Source organism: Rhinatrema bivittatum, chromosome 18 (assembly GCF_901001135.1).
Source record: "Rhinatrema bivittatum chromosome 18, aRhiBiv1.1, whole genome shotgun sequence".
Lineage (NCBI taxonomy): Eukaryota > Metazoa > Chordata > Amphibia > Gymnophiona > Rhinatrematidae > Rhinatrema > Rhinatrema bivittatum.
In genome coordinates, this window is record NC_042632.1 from 5306434 (window position 1) to 5326857 (window position 20424).

Below are 20424 nucleotides of genomic sequence, written 5' to 3' on the forward strand. Positions count from 1 at the left end.
CTCGGGGGGGGGTGTCACTCCCGCGCCCCCCCCCCCCCCGAGATCTGCCGGCAGGAGCGGGAGGAGAAGTAGCGGCACCGCGCGCGCGCGGTGCCGCTACTTCTCCTCCCCAGATCTGCCGGCAGATCTCGGGGGGGTCACTGCCGCGCGCGCGGGAGTGACCCCCCCCGAGATCTGCCGGCAGGAGCGGGAGGAGTTAATGGAGCCGGGTGAGGGTTGCGGGAAGTCGCGCTTACGGCGCCGGGAGGAAATGGAGGTGGGTGAAGGGAGGGAGAGGGGGACTGAGTGAGTGGGAGGGAGGGAGAGGGGGGACTGAGTGGGAGGGAGTGAGGGAGAGGGGGGACTGAGTGAGAGGAGAGGGAGGGTGGAGAGGAGTGGGTGGGGGAGGGGGGTGGTGAAGAGTGAGGGGAGAGAGAATGAGGGGGAGGTGAGAGACAGAGGGATGTAGCCCGTTTTAACGGGCTTTACGGCTTGTTTTATATATATATCACACGGCTATAATATCAATATATTAAGGGGACATATCAATAATTTTTTAGAAAATTTACATCTTTATTTTTTACAAATCACAAACTTGTACAAACTTGTACATTTTACAAGATATACATAAAAGACACAGGAACAATATATAACCCACAATATACTTAAAAAAACAAACACTCATACAACCATCCATACAATTTTAAAAAATTGAGACTTTTTTTTCTCTCTTCTAAAGATCCCCTGACATGTTTTGCTGTCAAAGCACACCTAGTCACATAATTGGTCAAAGCACACCTAGTCACATAATTGGTGTTCCTGTTCATTCAAAGGGAGAGCATTCTCATGCTACTTCATATTAAAGCATGTCATTTTTCTAATAACGGATCATATACGTGTATCTTCTCACATCTATCTGTATACAAAATATAATTCATTCACAAAAATATTTTTGAACACCAAACAAATTTACAAAACATTTTTCAAAAAACACAAAGAAATAATAAACCTCAAATCCCAATCCTATGGATTCAAATGTATCCACAGAAGAAAGGCTATCCTTTATTTTTCACATAATCCACTACGGGAGAAGTTGAAACTCACCAAAATGCTTAAAATAAAACTGCGTCTTCCAGAGTCTACCGCATCAAGGTCGCCATACTGCTCAGAATGACAGGTGACCCAACCCCCCCCTAATCCAATTATAAAGAAATGGAGAGCCAATCAAATGTCACAAATTCAAAAGCACGCCTCCCAATCAACTTTCTCATTCAAGCCTACCTCATTCAAGGGCCAGCAGTGGGAAACGGGCCCCAGTGCCCATTGATGATCTCATCTCCCCGGGACTACTTAAGGCTGGCTCCTGCCTTCAACCCTTGCCTTGGCAATAGGTCAGCTCCTTTTGGAGTAGCATTTTGCTTGAGTTCCTGAGTTTCTGAGTTCCCCAGCTCTTTGGTTCGTTCCTGTATTCTGTGGGTCTCGCCTTCCTTCCTCCTTCCCCTTCGGATTGGCTTAATTCTGGACTGGACTTTGACCTTGCACCTCTTACCACCTTGCACCTCTCACCACCTGCCTTGACCATTGGCCGGACTCTGACCTCGAGCTTCACTGCCTGCCCCGACCCTCGGTTTGTGTACCTACTTCGCTTAAGTTTCTCCAGACCCCTGGCTGTTCCTCTGCTGACCCTTCGGCGTGCCAACTGTAACTTTCCTGACTACCTGCACTTCCACCACTGCAGAGGCCCTACCTAAGACCAGTGAAGCTCCAACTGGGCCTCTGCTTCCACCAGCTCCACCTACCAATGGTGGGGACCTGTGGGGCTCCTCCCTACAGGTAGTGCCAACTCCCCCTTGGTCCAAGGGTCCATCAGCATAACAGATTGCTCCTTCCCACTATTCCGAGGAGCCTCTCTCTTGTGGGAGTGTTCTAATTCCATCCTTTGGGACCTCCAATGGTTTTTGGAACTCTTCAAGATGGTGTTCCAAGACCCAAGTCATCAGGCAGCCTCCCTCTTCAACTATACTACTGAATTCTGGATCTTGGCTATGGAACTCCATTGGGGAGAGGACTGTCTTCGCTCCATCTTCTTGAATGGATTGTCATCCTGAATAAAGGACAAACTGGTGGCTCACGACCTTCCTGACTCCCTAGTCTCTCTCACTGAGTTGGCCGGAAGGATTGACCATCGACTCCAGGAACAGAACCAAGAATTGCAATTCTCTAAGAGACGTACGGCTGCCACCAACCACCCTCAGCAACCCTCTTCTCCTCCGGAAGTCTCCTTCCTTCTGGAACCCTGATGGAGGAAACTATGCAATTGGACATGGCCAGCTGACCCCAGAAGAGCACCTCCAATGCCGCCAGGCTGGACTCTACTTTGGTGAGGCAGGTCACTTAATAGCCCACTGCCTAGTAAAGCCGGTAAACTCTCGGGCCTAGGACTCAGTAGGGGACTGATCCTAGGCCTCACCTCTAGGTGTCCCCCATTAATGCTTTCAGTGACGCTCTCGGTGGATAAGCAGGATTTCACCACATTAGCCCTGGTGGATTCCAGGGCTGGAGGGAACTTTCTTATGAAAACTCTTGTGGAACACCTCCAAATTCCCACGTTTCTTTGCCCGGTTCCATTGGTCCTTTCCTCCTTCCATTGGGATCCCCTGCCAGGAAGAATTACCCACATCACTGCGCCATTAAAGCTCCGTACTGGCTTCCTTCATGTGAAACACCTAGCGTTCCAAGTCATCGATAAAGCTATACATCCCATGGTCCTGGGATTACTCTGGCTTCAGCAACATTCCCCTCAGTTTGATTGGGCATCACTTCAGTTGTCCCAGTGGGGTCCCGACTGCCATGCTACCTGCTTAGAGGGTTGCAATCCAGCAGTGTCTTTCTGCTGCCATTGTTCCAGCTGGTCTTCCTCCACAGTATGCGTAATTCACCGATGTCTTCTCCAAAAAGAGAGCAGACAACTTGCCCCCTCACAGAGAGTTTGATTGTACCTTAGATCTGCTACCCAGTGCCAAGCCTCCTCAGGAAAGGATTTACCCCTTCTCCCTACCTGAGACAAAGGCCATGTCAGAATATATACAAGAAAACTTGAACAAGGGGTTCATCCATCGGTCTACTTTTTCAACAGGCATAGTGTTTTTATTCATGGCAAAGAAGGACGGGACCCTCCATCCATGTATAGACTATTGAGGCTTGAATGCAGTTACCTGGAAGGAGCGTTACCCCTTGCCTTTAATCTTGTGTTATTTGACCATCTGCAAGGAACAAAGATTTTCTCTAACCTGGACCTCCATGGGGGCATACAATTTAATCCAGATCCGACTGCCATTACAAATACTTGGTGATGTAGAATCCTGCCTTATGTTTGCCATGAATAAAAGTGTGATGGTGTTGTTACAGCTGCTGCCAGCCACCAAGGAACTCTGTGACCATTGACTTCATCACTGATCTTCCCCTCTCTGGTGGAAAACCACCATAGTGGATAGGTCCTTGAACATGGCACATTTCATATCTCTCCCATGCCTCCCATCTGTGCCTGAATTAGCTAAACTTTTTTCAACACATTTTCTGTCTGCATGGGCTGCCATTTCACATCCTCTCAGACCAAGGGGTTCAGTTTACAACTCACTATTGGAAACACTTGTGCAGAAAGTTTGGAATTATGTTGGATTTCACCTCTGCTTATCACCCCCAGACTAACTGACAAACCAAAAAAGTGAATCAAAGCCTCAAGGCTTTTCTGTGTGCCTATATGATCCAACAACCTCCCTCCTTTTATGGGTGGAATTTGCTCATAAAAATCATGTAAACAGTTCCACAGAATCAACACCCTTTTACATTTTTGTTGGATGCCATCCTCATATACCTTGACCTGTTTCCATATCTGACAACTGTCCAGCAGTTAACTGATTGCCCCATCAGGCGAAGGACCCACTTCCTTCTAGACCAGTGGTTCTCAACCTTTCTAATGCCGTGACCCCGCAATACAGTTCCTCATGTTGCAGTGACCCCAAACCAAAAAATAATTTTGGTGGCTACTTCAAAACTGTAATTTTGCTACAGTTATGATTCGGAATGTAAATACCTGATATGCATTATGTATTCTCATTGCTACAAATCAAACATAATTTAAACATAGTGATTAATCACACAAACAATATTTAATGATATGTTGAGAAATATTTATTACTAATTCCAATAAATAACATTTCACCATGGCATAGCATGGGTTTAAATATAACAACAATTCCAAATAAATAACATTTCACCATGGCATAGCATGGGTTTAAATATAACAACAATTCCAAATAAATAACATTTCACCATGGCATAGCATGGGTTTAAATATAACAACAATTCCAAATAAATAACATTTCACCATGGCATAGCATGGGTTTAAATATAACAACAATTCCAAATAAATAACATTTCACCATGGCATAGCATGGGTTTAAATATAACAGTAATATAACAGTAAACAACAGTGCAATATTTTGCAACAGTATGCTGCCAAATTCAGTGAGATGGTTGTGGTTGCTTCTTGCTTACCAATTTAGAAATTCTTGGGGCAGTCTTTGCAAGGGCACAGCAAAGATCATTTTCCACAACAAGTCTACTTCGGTATTTAGACTTGATTACCAGCCAGCTGGAAAACCCTGTTTCGCAAAGATATGTTGTTGGAAAAGGAAGAAGAAGGCGCAGCACAGTCTCAGACAGAATAGGATATAACTGTAAACACTTAATCCAGAATTTTGTCAGTGGCATCGTAGAGAAATCTGTTCTCGCTGCATCATTGTTAATTAGGTCAATGAACTCTTCTTGCGCTGTCTCCGGAACATCTTCAACTTTCACTGTGAATGGACTTCTGGCAAGTGCAAATGGGGTGTCAGGTAGATTAGGAAAGTATGATGAAATTTCGTCTGCAAGCATGTGCAAATGTTCTTTCACAGAAGTTATCATCATAATTTTTTTGTCTGGCTCAATGTCATGTTCCTCAAAGAAGGCAGATAATGTAGGAAACATGTAAATTTTATTTTTATCCAATTTATTTTTCCAAAGCTGAAGTTTCATTTGGAATGATCTAATTTTTTCTGACAAATCGAGGCACGTTGCATTTGGTCCTTGCAGTGATACATTTAAGTCATTCAAGATGACAAAGATGTCCACCAAGTAAGCTATTTTCTGCAGCTCAGTTTTATCGCTAAAAAGTGCTTCGAATTGCGGTCTTGCTTTCTGATTTAAAAATGTTTTCAGTTCATCACGAAGCTCAAAGACACGTTTTAAAACTTTTCCTCTTGACAACCATCTGACTTCAGTGTGAAATAACAGAGCATTGTTTGGCGCATCTAGCTCGTTGCACAGTTGCCAAAACAGCCGACTGTTTAAGGCGCTCGACTTAACAAAATTGACACGTTATGACGCTTTTCATTACTTCTTGTAAATCTTGCGGCAGTGTCTTAGTCGCTAATATTTGGCGATGTATCATACAGTGTGTTCCGATTGCTTTTGACGATTCATTTTGTACCAAACGTTGAAATCCTGAGCGACATCCTAGCATAGCAGGAGCACCATCTGTGCAAACACCGCAAACCTTTTCCCAGGAGATGTTATGCGCTTTTAGAAAAGAACCAACTGCGTCAAAAACATCATGTGCAGTTGTTGTTGTTTCAAGCGGTTTGCAAAAAAGAAACTCATCTTTAAAGTCGCCATCATCAATATACCTCGCATAAACCAATAACTGTGCACAGTTTGCCACATCTGTAGATTCATCAAGCTGGATACTGAATATTGGTAGTGGTGCAGATTTAATTTCCTGGATCACCTGATCAAGAATATCGGCAGACATGTCCTCTATTCTTCTGCGGACAGTGTCGTTAGATAAGGAAATTGCATTCAATTTCTGAACATATTCATTTCCAATTATCACTCGAACTATGTCTTTTGCAGCTGGCAACAGTAAATCCTCAGCAATGGTGTGAGGTTTCATAGCTCTGGCGATTCTGAGTGCCACCAAATATGACGCTTCAACAGCTGCTACATTGTGTTTGTGGTACTGGCCACCAGTGTCAAATCTAGATTTCTTGAGTCCATCAGCTTTGCTTCTAAAATAGTCGATATCCTTGCCAGCAAATCTTGGATGCTTGCTATCAAAATGGCGTTTTAGTTTGTTCGGCTTCATAGATTCAGCTGAGAGAACTTCACAACAAATAACACATTGTGGTTTCTCAATTCCTGCTGTAATTATTGAGGGAAAACCATACTGCAAGAAATCCTCAGTGTATTTTCTTTTCCTAATATTCTTGTCTACAGGATCCATTGTCATGAGATGGTTTGCTAAACTAAGAAAAAATAAAAGATGGTCGCGTCTAAATAGTTTGTTAAAGTTTCCTATTATTTACTATTCCCTGTGTTGTTTTCTATTACACACCTGTTACTATGACCAGGGGGCCGTATTCACATGCGGGGTTATGGATGGGGTTGGATTTTAGTGCATACTTATTTATTATGACATTTATAAACAGAACCACCATTCCTCATAAAACAATAAAATTAAGAAACATAAAGCATCAGTTATAATAGTAAACCATACTAATAAAAGAATATTTTAAAATTACTGATAAATAGAATTTCTATTAATTAAAATCATATACATTTTTATAATTTCCCAAACACCAATAAAATATTTCAAAACAGCACATATATCAAATAACACACAATAATGAAAACTAATAAGGATTTTAAAAAGCTCCTGCTGTCCATACATGGGAGCTCTTTATTTCCAGTCACCCTGATATTGTCGAGGATTAGGAGGTTTTCCTCTCTCTCTCACACATACTCTCACATGTCCATTCTCTCTCACACATACACTGTCATAAATACACATCCATGCTCTTATACCCACCATAACCTCTCACTCTCACAGACACTGATACACTCTCAGGGTGTAAGACACTCTCCCCCCCCCCCCCCCCCCCCACTCACACACACTCTTACTCCCCTGGATTTTCTCATACACACTCATGCTCTCACTCTTACTGGCTCCCTCACAACCTCAGAGCCTCTCAGATAAAAGTCTATGCAGCAGAAATAATGCTGAATGTTGAGAATTGTGTTATGCAGACTAATCTGGAAAATGCACTAATTTCTACATGAGTCATAATGAATCAGTCCTCAGCTGCAGCCTTCAATTGATTATCCTGGCTCCCTTTAATAATGTTTGCCAAATACAGTTCATGTGTAACAGCAATCCTAATTCTCCACCAGATCAAGCTGATTTCACATCCCACTTCATACTTTGTCACCTCCAGCTGAGTCAAACAATTAATCTAATTACTGCCACTGCTGCCACGTGGCTAATGGGGAGGCGCTGATTGCTGCTATTGGCACCAGTGTTGCCAACCTCGCTTATTTACCGCGAGATTGGGCTTCTTTTTGTAGTCATTCGCGGTTTTTTTTTCCGATTCGCGGGTTGCTTTTAATTGGGCTATTTTTTCTGCCAGTCGTGTTTTTTTGGGCTTGTTGGGCGGGACTTGTGCTCTGAATCATGTTACAGTGATTGGCTGCTGCAATGAAGCCTGTCCATAGCAGGCGCACCCTATCCCTATATTGCAGCAGTAAGCCAATCAGAGCAGGAGCTGCAAGCCTTGTTGATGCACACGTCAGGAGCACATTTTGTGGGCAGACCTAGCCAGCACTGCACAGCATCTCACGTGGGCGGAACGGGAAGAGCAGCACGGCATTGGAGCGCAACAGCAAAGGAATCCAGAGTGTGCAGCTACAGCCAGGTAGCAGGAGGGGAGGAATTAGGATGTAGGGAGGGGGAATGAGTGTGTGGTGACCAGAGATGTGCTGGGAGGAGGGAATCAGCGTGTGGGGGGGCCAGAGATGTGCTCGGAGGGGTTACGGAGGGGGGGAATGAGAGTGTGGTGACCAGAGATGTGCTGGGAGGAGGGAATCAGCATGTGGGGGGCCAGAGATGTGCTCGGAGGGGTTAGAGAGGTGGGAATGTGTGTGAGGGGCCAGAGATGTGCTTGGAGGGGGCTGAGGAGAGAGGAATGAGTATGTGGGGGCCAGAGATGTGCTAGGAGGGGTTAGGGAGGGGGGAATCAGTGTGTGTGGAGCCATAGATGTGCTCGGAGGGGTTACAGAGGGGGGGGGAATGAGAATCTTCTGGGCCGGTGAACACCAGGAACCGGAGGAGCAACGAAGGCCAAAGACGGAGTCCAGGAACGAAGCCGAGTCGGAAGCCGGGAGTCGGAGGAGACACCAAGCCAGGGGTGAGACAGGAGATGGAGTCGTGGACAGAGCCGGGTCAGAACCAGAGGTCAGAGGAAGACAAGCCAGGGACTGAAGCTGAAGACGAAGTCGTGGATGAAGTCGGGTCGGAACCAGAGGTCAGAGGCAGATACCAGAACCAAGGGACAAGTTGGAGGACAAGTCAGGAGTCAAGCCGGGTCGAAGACGAAGAACAATCCAAGGAACGCAGCAACTAGCAGTCAGGAAACCTGAGGAACCTCATTGAAAGGTGAAGATCTTCTCTCAGCTGCAGGGTAATATACCCTGCAGCGTTTGACGTCATCTTCTGGGCTGTCCTCGCGCCTAGGGGGCAGGGCCAGCGATGGGAGTCGGCAGTGTCTCCCTCGCGGTGGAGGCGCCACGGCAGGCAGCAGAACAGGCCCAGGAGGCCGAAGAGAGCGTCGCGCGGGCCGGCCCCGAGATGAGTGGAGGGACTGGGGCACGGCCCGGTCCCATAACAGTACCCCCCCTCCTACGCCCCCTCCCTGGAGGCCTGGGTTTACCTGGGTGGTCGAGATGGAACTGGCGGAGGAGGTTCTTATCCAAAATATTGGAAGAGGGTTCCCAGGAGTTTTCCTCTGGGTCGTACCCCTCCCACGAGAGAAGGTACTCCCACCTGTGACGATGGAACCGGACGTCCAGTTCCTCCTTTACTGTATAGGTGCCATCGGCCTCCACTTCAGTAGTAGTGGGTTCCGGAGGTTTGTCATGAAAGGAGGAGAGTACCACTGGCTTGAGCAAGGACACGTGGAATACGTTGTGAATCCGTAGAGTTGAAGGTAATCACAGGCGGGAGGACACTGCCCCAACACGGCCCACTATCGAAAATGGGCCAATATATTTTTGGAGCCAGGCGCATAGACGGAACCCGTAGGCGAATATTCTTGGTACTCAACCAGACTTTACTTCCTGGGAGGAAGACCAGAGCTGGCCGCCGTAGCCTGTTGGCGTACTTCTTTGCCTTGGCAGAAGCAGCTTGGAGCTTCTCTTGGGTAGACGTCCTTAGGGAGCGCAGCTGCTGGGCAGTAAGCTGAACCGCCGGAGAGGAGACTGTCAGGGGCAAAGGCAATGGAGGCCTAGGACTCTTCCCGTAGACGAGTTGAAACGGGGACTGGTCAGTAGCGGAGTGCTTGTGTTGATTATAAGAGAACTCAGCCCAGGGTAGAAGGGTGACCCAGTCATCCTGCAGATCCCCAACAAAAGCTCGAAGAAAGGCCTTCAGTGTATGATTAGTCCGTTCGGCCTGGCCGTTGGCCTGGGGATGGAAGGTCGTAGTGAGATCCAGGCGCAACCCAAACTTCCGGCAAAGGGCCCTCCAGTACTTCACCGTAAACTGCGGCCCACGGTCTGAGGTAATGTGTGAAGGCAGGCCATGTAGACGGAATACATGTTGAATGAAAAAGTTGGCCAGTTCTGGCTCTGAGGGTAACTTGGCGAGAGGCACAAAATGGGCCATCTTTGAAAAGCGGTCGACTGTGACCCAGATCTCGGTTTTTCCTTCGGAAACTGGTAGATCCACAATAAAATCCATGGCCAGGTGTCCAGGGCTCCGTGGGAGTGGGCAGTGGCTGTAGGAGCCCCCAGGGACGTCCATGCAGAGATTTTTGTCGGGCACAGGTAGGGCATGATTGGACATAATGGCGTACGTCCTCCTTGACCTGTGGTCACCAATAGAACTCGGTCAGGAGTTCCTGAGTCCTAGCGATCCCTGGATGCCTGGCTGTCAGTGAGTCATGGGCCCAGGCTAAAACTTTCTTGCGGGAACGGGTCGGCACCACCGTCTTGTCCGCCGGAGCAACCTCGGAAGCTGCTAGCAAGACCTTGGCTGGATCCAAGATGTACTGAGGTGGGTTGAGTGCATCCTCAGGCTCTGATGTACGGGAGAGCGCATCTGCTCGGATATTCCTTGCCGCCAGTCGATAACGGAGGGAGAAGTCGAACCGACTAAAGAAGAGTGATCAGCGTGCCTGCCGGGGGTTAAGGCGTTGAGCGCGGCACAAGTACTCAAGGTTCTTGTGATCGGTGTAAACGACGATCGGGTGCAGCGCGCCTTCAAGCCATTGGCGCCATTCTTCGAACGCTAGCTTGATAGCCAGTAGCTCCTTATCACCGATACCATAATTCCTCTCCGCCGGGGTGAATTTACGAGAGTAGAATGAACATGGCAGGAGCTTGTTTCCGGCAGACAACTGCCCCTACGGCTATGTCCGAATCATCTACTTCCACGAAGAACTGGCGTTGGGGGTCTGGATGGTGCAGGCAGATGTCCTGAAGGAACGCCTCTTTTAAGTCCTGGAAGGCCCGTATAGCCGCTGTCGGCCAATTCTTGGCACCGGCCCCTTTCTTGGTGAGGGCCGTCAGAGGAGCCACCATCTGAGAGTAGTGGGGAATGAATTGCCGATAAAAATTGGCGAACCCCAGGAATCGTTGGAGTGCCTTCACCCCCTGAGGTTGTGGCCAGTCTCGAATTGCAGCCACCTTTTCAGGATCCATCAAGAAGCCAGTAGCAGAGACAATGTACCCCAGGAAGGGTAATGAATTCCGTTCGAAAACGCACTTTTCCAATTTGACGTAAAGCCAATTTTCTCGCAGTCGGAGCAGTACTCGCCAGAGGTCTTGACGGTGCGTTTCCAAGTCTTTGGAATAGATAAGGACATCATCTAGGTAGACTATGACCGAAGAGTGTATCATGTCTCTGAAGACCTCATTCAAGAGGTTTTGAAAAACCGCCGGGGCGTTACAGAGGCCGAAGGGCATAACTAAGTATTCATAATGACCATCCCTTGTGTTAAATGTGGTTTTCCATTCATCCCCGGGACGAATCCGCACCAGGTTGTAGGCTCCTCGGAGGTCCAATTTAGTAAATATCTTGGCCCCTTGTAACCTGTCCAGGAGCTCCGGTATCAGAGGCAAAGGGTACCGATCACGGCGGGTAATGCTGTTCAAGCCACGGTAGTCTATGAAGGGGCGGAGTGACCCATCTTTCTTGGCCACGAAGAAGAAGCCTGCTCCTGCCGGGGACTTAGATGGCCGAATGAACCCTCGATCCAGGTTCTCCCGGATGTATGCAGACATGGCTTGGGTCTCAGGAAGAGACAAGGGATATACCTGACCTCGTGGGGGTGTGGTACCGGGCAGAAGATTAATCGCACAATCGAATGGGCGATGTTCGGGGAGAATCTCGGCTTTCTCCTTGGAGAAAACATCGTGGAACTCCTGATAATGCGGAGGTAATGCCAAGGGAGTCATCAGGAGCAGCACCGGGGCTCGAAGCACCTTAGTCAGGCAGGAGCTAAAGCAGGCAGGCCCCCAGGAAGCCACCTGGAGGGAATCCCATGTGATGACAGGCGAGTATTTCCGAAGCCAGGGCAGCCCTAAAATGATTGGCTGCATAGATCTCTCTAAAATGAGAAAGGAAATCTCCTCCTGGTGCAGAACACCAGTACGTAAGGTGAGCGGTTGGGTGCGTGTAGCAATGGTGCCTGGAAGAAGTCTCCCCTGGATGGAGGAAATGCGGAGTGGAGGATTTCGGGGTTGCACCCCAATCCGGAGTTGCAGAGCTAGCTCCTGAAGGATGAAGTTCTCTCCAGCCCCAGAGTCAATCAGGGCCTGGGTCTCAAACTCTCCCTCCGGGAGAAGTAAGGTTACTGGAACAAAGCATGGGGAGTCGGTAGTGGTGTGACCTATGGTGAGCTCCCCAACAATCCCTAGGTCTGAGCGTTTCCTGGGCGCTCGCTACAACGGGCAAGGAAGTGACCTCTTCCACCGCAGTACAGGCAAAGGCCCAGCGAGCAACGTCTCCTTCTTTCCTCTTGGGCGAGGGGTCCTCGACCCACCTGCATGGGTTCAACATCTTGGGTCCCAGAAGAGGCTGGCGGGGAACTCCCACGGTGGGACGTAGCGGATCCAGAGGTAGCAGGCCTATGAGCCGCCCTCCTCTCTCGGAAGCGACGCTGGATGCGGCGGTCCACCCGGCCAGCCAAATCAATAAGACCATTCAGATCATCAGGGAGGTCTCGGGCTGCCAATTCATCTTGCAATCTCGGGGAGAGACTATCCAGGAAGATACCATGTAAGCTGTCACTTCCCCAGTTTAACTCAGCAGCGAGGTCCTGAAAGTCCATGGCATGTTCCGCTAGGGACCGGTTGCCCTGCCGCAGCTGGAGCAACTCGGAGGCAGCAGTGGGTTTGCGGGCGGCCTCGTCAAAGACCTGCCTAAACGCGGAAACAAAGTGGACCAGATTGTTCAGGCGGGGATCCTGGTGCTCCAGAAGATTGGAGGCCCAGGCCAAAGGTTTCCCATCCAGTAGGGAAATAATAAAACTGGTCTTGACCCGGTCGGTTGGAAACTGAAGTGGGAGAAGGTCGAACCGAATATAGCACTGGTTCAGGAATCCTTGGCAGCGCCCCGCATCTCCTGAGAACCACGAAGGTGCCGGCATCTGGATAGGAACTGTAGCTGCAGGGGAGGCCCCAGCTCCTGGTGCCGTGGAACTGGCAGCCGTGGCTCCACCGACGTGGTCGGCTAAGGCTTGTACCATTGCCATCAGGGTATCAAGGCACACTTGCTGTTGTTGTAGCTTCTGGGCTATACCTGGAATGGCCTTCAAGCCTGCAAGGTTCGCCGGGTCCATGGCCTTGCAAACTGTTAACTGTTATGGTTGTGGACCCTTGGGCTGGTTGGGACAGTGGATGGAGCGCTGTGGAGGACCACAGCAAGCGTCCCAACCGGGAGGCGGCTCGGAGGACTCGGAGAAGGCTTTGGCACTGGAATAAGGCGGAGTCCTATGCGACCAAGGACTCGGCAGCAGGAGGGAGGACGGACGACGTTGGGCCCTGGTGACTGAAGAGTCTTCACCCTGGAGACCGGTACTCCCCCGGGAGGAGCCCGTAGGAGTCCAGCCGCTGGGACTTTGGAGATTCACCTTGGAAGCCGGAGCCCCCCCAGGAGGAGCTCGTAGGGGCCCGGCCGCTGGGACTTAGGCAAATGTTCTGGGCCGGTGAACACCAGGAACCGGAGGAACAACGAAGGCCAAAGACGGAGTCCAGGAACGAAGCCGAGTCGGAAGCCGGGAGTCGGAGGAGACACCAAGCCAGGTTGAGACAGGAGACGGAGTCGTGAATGGAGCCGGGTCAGAACCAGAGGTCAGAGGAAGACAAGCCAGGGACTGAAGCTGAAGACGAAGTCGTGAACGAAGCCGAGTTGGAACCAGAGGTCAGAGGCAGATACCAGAACCAAGGGACAAGATGGAGGACGTCAGGGGTCAAGCCGGGTCGAAGACGAAGAGCAATCCAAGGAACGCAGCAACTAGCAGTCAGGAAACCTGAGGAAACTCGTTGCAAGGTGAAGATCTTCTCTCAGCTGCAGGGTAATATACCCTGCAGCGTCTGACATCATCTTCTAGGCTGTCCTTGGTTTCCGGCGCTGGCCCCTTTAAGAGGGGAGTCTCCGCGCGCGCGTGCTCGCCTAGGGGGCGGGGCCAGCGACGGGAGTCGGCGGCGTCTCCCTCGCAGTGGAGGCGCCATGGCAGGCAGCAGAACAGGCCCAGTAGGCCGAAGAGAGCGTCGCGCGGGCCGGCCCCGAGGTGAGTGGAGGAACCGGGGCACGGCCCGGTCCCGTAACATTCACAATGTATTCCACTATTAAAATCAGTGATTTTCTCTTGTACAGGCAGTCTGCCCCTCCAGACCACTGAAGTGGCCAATGAAGAAGATACCCAGTTTGAAGTACAATAAATTCTAGACTCTCAAAGAATCCAAAACCAATTACAATATCTCATTTCTTGGAAGAACTTGGACCTGAGGAAGACTCGTGGGTGTCAGCCTCCAACCTTCAAGCCCCCCAACTTGTATTGGAATTTCAAAGATTTCCCAGGAAACCCAAGCCAAGAAGACTGGTGAGAGAGGGTACTGTTAAAATTTGCAGTCCATGGGTAACTCCCATGAGCTGTGGCACTCACCCCTGACACTGGTCAGTCTTAGTGTGGCTGGAAGCTGCCAGAGTCAGCCTCCCATGCTGCCTTGTCTCTCCTCTCAGCTCTGACATGGCCCAGACTTAGTGCAGAAGGTACACTGCTGGACCCAGAATCCCTCATCGCCATGATGCTGCAACCTGGCTTCTTCTTAGGTACGCGCACAGTTCCCAACCTTAAAGGGCCCACAGCAGGAAAGTCCCTACAGTGCACTCTGATGTCATCAGACAGCCCTTCCTATATAAAGACTCCACAGACAGCTAACCATTGCCTCAGCAATGGGTCTCCTGCTTTGCTATGCATACTGTTATCATTACTGAGTTCCTGTGTCTTCAGCTCGTTTTCTCCTGCCTTGCTTTGTGTTCTTCAGCCTTGCCTTGCCTCATCCAGCCTTGCCTCACCTTGTCCAGCCTTGCCTCACCTCTTTCAGCCTCATCCTTGCCTCTTCGAGCCTCATCCTTGCTTTGTCCTGTCTTCCTTGTCTTCTCCAGCTTCCTTCATCCAGCCCATTTTGTTTTGTTCATCTTGTCCAGTGTCTTCACTGTGTCTTCATCCTCTCTTGGCCCAAATTGACCTTCTGCCTGACCGGATATTGACCTTCTGCTGGGATCTGACCACAGTTTGCCTGCTACCTGGACCTGAACTTCTGCCTGGACAAGATCACATCTGTTCACAGCCTGCCCCAACCTTGGCCTGTCTTTGACCCCCATCTGTCCGCTGCTTGTCTAGACCCTGGTGTGCTATTGGACTCATGCTCTTACCTCTGCCCTAGGGACCAGCCTATACCTGCTGGCTACCAGAACCCAAGGGCTCAACCTGCAGTGGAGCCAGCTGGTATGTGAAGCTCCAGCCTGTTCCCCTACAGGGTGCATTGGCCAGCTGCCAACATAGGCCTCGTAGGTTTGCCTATGAGGCTGCGTCAACTACGCCACAGTATCAATGTCATGGTAACTGGGATCTGAGTATACCATCCCAGGGGCTAGGCAGGACATTGGGCTAAACAAGAGTAGGTCTTCTTCCTAGCCATCCCCCTCCCCCGCAGGTTGAGCCCTTGAGTTCTGGGGGGCCAGAAGGTCTTTGCTGTGGCAGCATTACAACAAGGTGAGTCCAGGAAGGCTGGGGCAAGGCTGGATGGGCTGGACAAGGCAAGGTTTGGACAAGCTGGATGAGGTATGCTGGATGAGGGAAGGTAGGCACTGTGGTCAGAAAGAGACTGGAAGCAGTGGTCTGGATATTAGCATAGACAAGAAGCTGAGGACAGGGAATAGGTTATAATTTAGTGTTTATCCCTTACTTCTCTCGAGACACATATCTCCCAGTGGTAGTAGACTTCATGATTAAATTCATGAGTGATGATCTGCCAGGTCTGACTCATGGTCTGGGTATAGCAGTGTACTCCCCCCTCTCCCCAGTGAGGAAGAGCAGCTGCTGGCCATATCCTAGGAGTAAAGGTTGGACTTTCTTGCCAAGAGTCCATTTTGTAATGAGCCCACTCATCCTAAGTGTGCAAGCATGTGAAAGAGTACATATGTACTAAATATCCCAAATACATGCTGAATATTGCACATACTGGGAAATTTACCTGTACTTTGGGGGGCAAATGGTGCCATGCAGGTTCTAAAATACACTGCACTGCCCCTTATATGTGTGTATATGGGACCATGTGGATATGTTTGAAAGGCTCTAAGCATATTTCAAAACCCTCCCCAACTCCGCCTTCAGGAATGCATTATTCAGTTTGGGTAAGTTTACCTGCATATCAGGTGGATAGTTCTGTAAAATATCACTTCTGCATGTAAAATGCTGTATAAGGGTCCAATATAGGAACTTTATGTCTTTGATAATAGACCTCTATGTATAAATGCTCTTAAGTGACTGATGCAGTGATCTTTTTCCCACTTTTCTTAGGAATGATTACAGCCATTGGTCTTTCCAATCTGCAGTTTGTTGATATGAACTCATCTCGCAATCTTTTTGTTTTGGGATTTTCCATGTTTTTGGGGCTAGCGCTGCCAACTTTCTTGGAGTCTCATCCAAACACCATTAACACAGGTAAGGCTCAGCTCATTAAGGTAAAAAGAACATGAAATGCAATGTTCCTTTTTCAGTCTTCTAATAGAAACAAAGACCTAAATAAAGAACCACAAAATATGACAGTAGATATCGACTACAAGATTCATCCAGCCTGCACAGGCCATTTTTAGGTGTTCTTTCTGCAAGAAAATGCCTTGTTTCCTAGTCTGTTAGAAATGTGTATAGGCATAATTTTATTCCTTTTTTTTTTTTGGTAGTGTTTTTAATTTTGTTTCATTATTGTATGTGCATAAATGGTTTTATGCATATAAAGTTGTATTTAGAAAGGTCATTTTCATACAGCCCACATAATGGTAGAGTTTGCATGTGCATGCAAACTTTACTGAGTATTTTTAAACTGATCTTATGCAGATAGATTCACTTTGAAAATCCTCTGTTGATTGTCTAAGTATGTGCACACATTTTGGTTTAGTTTACTATTTATTAGACAGCTTTTCAGAAAAAATCAAAGCGGTTTCATTCACTCGCTTAAAGTTGCACCTCCTCTTCAGAGGACGTAACTTACTTGTATACACTTATACTGAATCCTCCCCAGTACCGCCCCAGCTTTGCTTAGTTTGCATAAAAGTAAACAAGTACCAGCAGGTCCAGATTTAGGAATAGGCAGTACAGGCAAATGCCTAGGGTGCAAATATCCAGGCCAAAGAGAATCCTGCTTCTGCTTGCTTTAGGACCATGTGCCAAAATCTTAAATCTGGCCCCAGGGATGGATTTAGGATTTGCCGCCCCTAGGCACTTTTGATGCTCCCCACCTCCTGTAATGGTCTGTTATAGAATAGTAGAAGGGTATTTTCTGCTAAATGAGGTTCAGCAGAGCTGGAAGGAAGCAAATCTTAGCCAGCCTGTTGTTCCTAATTGTTTGCCGTCCTAGGCACGGATATAATGGATGCCGATTGACAAATCCTGATAACAGGTTACTCCTACACTTTTTAATTTTTTTTTATTTACACTTTTATTAATTTTACATCATAATATCACATGAAAATACAAGAAAAGCATATAAATTGTGAATAACAATAGTCATACTCAAGCCCACATAATCAGGGGGGGACAATGAAACATAGAAACATAGAAATGACGGCAGAAGTAGACCAAATGGCCCATCCAGTGTGCCCAGCAAGTTTTGCACATTTTTTTTCTCATACTTATCTGTTACTCTTGGCTCTTAGTAACCTTTTGATTCTATTTCCCTTCCACCCCGGCCATTAATGTAGAGAGCAGTGTTGGAACTGCCTCTAAGTGAAATTTCTAGCTTAATTAGTTAGGGGTAGTAAACTGCCGCAATAAGCAAGCTATACCCATGCTTATTTGTTTACCCAGACTAAATAATTCAGACCTTGTTGGTTGTTGTCTGTATATAGATCCACTTTTCTTCATTCCCCCTGCTGTTGAAGCAGAGAGTTATGCTGTATATGCATTGAAAGTGAAGTATCTGACTTTCTCCCCTGCCGATGAAGCAGAGAGTTATGCTGAATATGCATTGAAAGTGAAGTATCTGACTTTCTCCCCTGCCGTTGAAGCAGAGAGCTAAGCTAGATATGTGTGAAGTATCAGTCTTTCTCCCCTGCCGTAGAAGCAGAGTTATGCTGGATATGTATTGAAAGTTAACTATGAGACTTTCTCCCCTACTGTTGAAGCAGAGAGCTATGCTGGATATGCGTGATGTATCAGTCTTTCTCCCCTGCCGTTGAAGCAGAGAGCTATGCTGGATATGCATCGAAAGTGAAGTACCAGGCTTATTTGGTTTGAGGTAGTAACCGCCGTAACAAGCAAGCTACTCCCCGCTTTTTTTGGGAATGCAAATCTTTTTCCACGTTTCCTCTTGCCGTTGAAGCTTAGAGCAATGTTGGAGTCGCATTAACCGTGTGTATGTTTATTGAATAAGGGTATTATCTCCAGGCAGTAGCCGTCATTCCCGCGAGCCACCCACTCTTCATTCACGTCCTCTAGATTTTATGGATCCATGGTGTTTATCCCATGCCCCTTTGAAGTCCTTCACAGATCTGGTCTTCACCACTTCTTCTGGAAGGGCATTCCAGGCATCCACCACCCTCTCCATGAAGAAATACTTCCTGACATTGGTTCTGAGTCTTCTTCCCTGGAGCTTCAAATTGTGACCCCTGGTTCTGCTGATTTTTTTCCGACGGAAAAGGTTTGTCGTTGTCTTTGGATCATTAAAACCTTTCAAGTATCTGAAAGTCTGTATCATGTCACCTCTGCTCCTCCTTTCCTCCAGGGTGTACATATTTAGATTCTTCAATCTCTCCTCATAAGTCATTCAATGAAGACCATTCACCCTTTTGTTCACCCTTCTCTGGACCGCCTCCATCTTGTCTCTGTCTCTTTGGAGACACGGTCTCCAGAACTGAACATGGTACTCCAGGTGAGGCCTCACCAAGGACCTGTACAAGGGGATAATCACTTCCCTTTTCTTACTTGATATTCCTCTCTCTATGCAGCCCAGCAATCTTCTGGCTTTAGCTATTGCCTTGTCACATTGTTTCACCGACTTCAGATCACCCCAAGGTCTCTCTCCTGCTCCGTGCACATCAGCCTTTCTCCCCCCATCGAATACAGTTCATTTGGATTTCCACTCCCCATATGCATGACTCTGCACTTCTTGGCACTGAACCTCAGCTGCCATATTTTCGACCACTCTTCCAGCTTCCTTAAATCCCGTCTCAGTCTCTCCACTCCTTCCGGTGTATCCACTCTGTTGCAGATCTTAGTGTTATCCGCAAAAAGACAAACCTTACCTTCTATCCCGTCCGTATTGTCACTCACAAAGATATTGAACAGGACCGGTCCCAACACCGATCCTATGAGAAGACATCATTTGAGAAAAAAAAAAAGAAAAATACTGGGAAATCCCATTCCCTTATCTTCAGCTTGGTTTATTTTTATCTAACAAAACTCTCTCAAGATCTGCAGGATCTAAGAATATAAATTTATTTCCTTGAAAGCAAATGGCACACTTACATGGAAATTTCAAATAAAAGAATGCTCCTAGATCTAATACCCTAGACTTCAATTGAAGAAATAACTTCCTTCTTGACTGAGTTTCCTTAGAGATGTCTGGAAAGATCTGAATCTTTTGTCCACAAAACATTCTTTCCTTATGCTTAAAATATTGGTGGAAAAACATATCTTTATCTGAATCTAACACAAAAGTAACAACAAAGGTAGCTCTTGTAGTAATATCATCCGATTCAAGCAATGATGAAATATTGGGAATTTCTATAGGTGTTAAAACATCAAAGGACCTGTTGCGGTCCCGGTCACACCTTTCCCTCCAGGGCTCCGGTGTCGGGGTCCGTGGCTCAGGCCGCCGCCTACTGAGCCGCTGCGTCGGCAGTGAGACCCGTGGTAGATCGGGCCTGCCATGCTTGCCTCGCGGCGGCGTCTCCACAAGGGAGACGCTGCTGAGCCTTGGAGTTCAGCCCCTCCACTCCTAGGCACACGCACGTGCAAGGAGGCCCAATTTAAAGGGCTTTTCCCGCCGGTCCGCGGGCCACCCCCTGAAGTGATGTCAGACTCCAGCAAGTACTTAAGGCCGGCGTCTGCCTCACTCAAATGCCTTGCAACGAGGTTCCCTGCTGGTAGTTAGTTGCTGTGTGCTTTTGTCCTTAGCCTGCTTCCTCGTTTGGTTCCTGGTCCTGGTTGTGCTTCGTTCCAGCTCCGGATCCGCAGTTCCAGTTGTGGATCTTCCTCTTCAGTTCCAGGTCTCGCTTCAGTTCCAGTTCCGGATCTTCTTCTTCAGTTCCAAGTCTCACTTCAGTTCCAGTTCCGGATCTTCTTCTGTTCCAGGTCTCGCTTCAGTTCCAGTTCCGGATCTTCTTCTTCAGTTCCTGGTATTGCTTCTCTGGTTCTTGATTCCTGCCTGCTTCCGACTCTCTGTGCCTGCCGCCTGCCTCGACCTTGGACTGCCTCCTTCATTCTGCTCTCTTCGCCTAAGTCCCAGCGGTCTGGGTCCTCACGGGCTCCTCCTGGGGGGACCTCGGACTTCCAGGGTGAAGTCATCTTTGTCTCGCCGGTCACCTAAGTCCCAGCGGCTCGGGTCCTCACAGGTTCCTCC

The 20424-nt window shown here is 48.2% G+C and overlaps 1 protein-coding gene across 3 annotated transcripts in view; it reads left to right on the plus strand.

Annotated features, from left to right (window-relative positions):
- SLC23A1 (solute carrier family 23 member 1) overlaps positions 1-20424 on the plus strand; it is an 896619-nt gene that overhangs the window by 729898 nt on the left and 146297 nt on the right. For all 3 annotated transcript variants that reach the window (XM_029583351.1, XM_029583353.1, XM_029583352.1), the window contains exon 12: positions 16164-16307. In XM_029583351.1, the coding sequence (XP_029439211.1) occupies positions 16164-16307 (144 nt within the window). The remainder of the gene's footprint in view (positions 1-16163; positions 16308-20424) is intronic.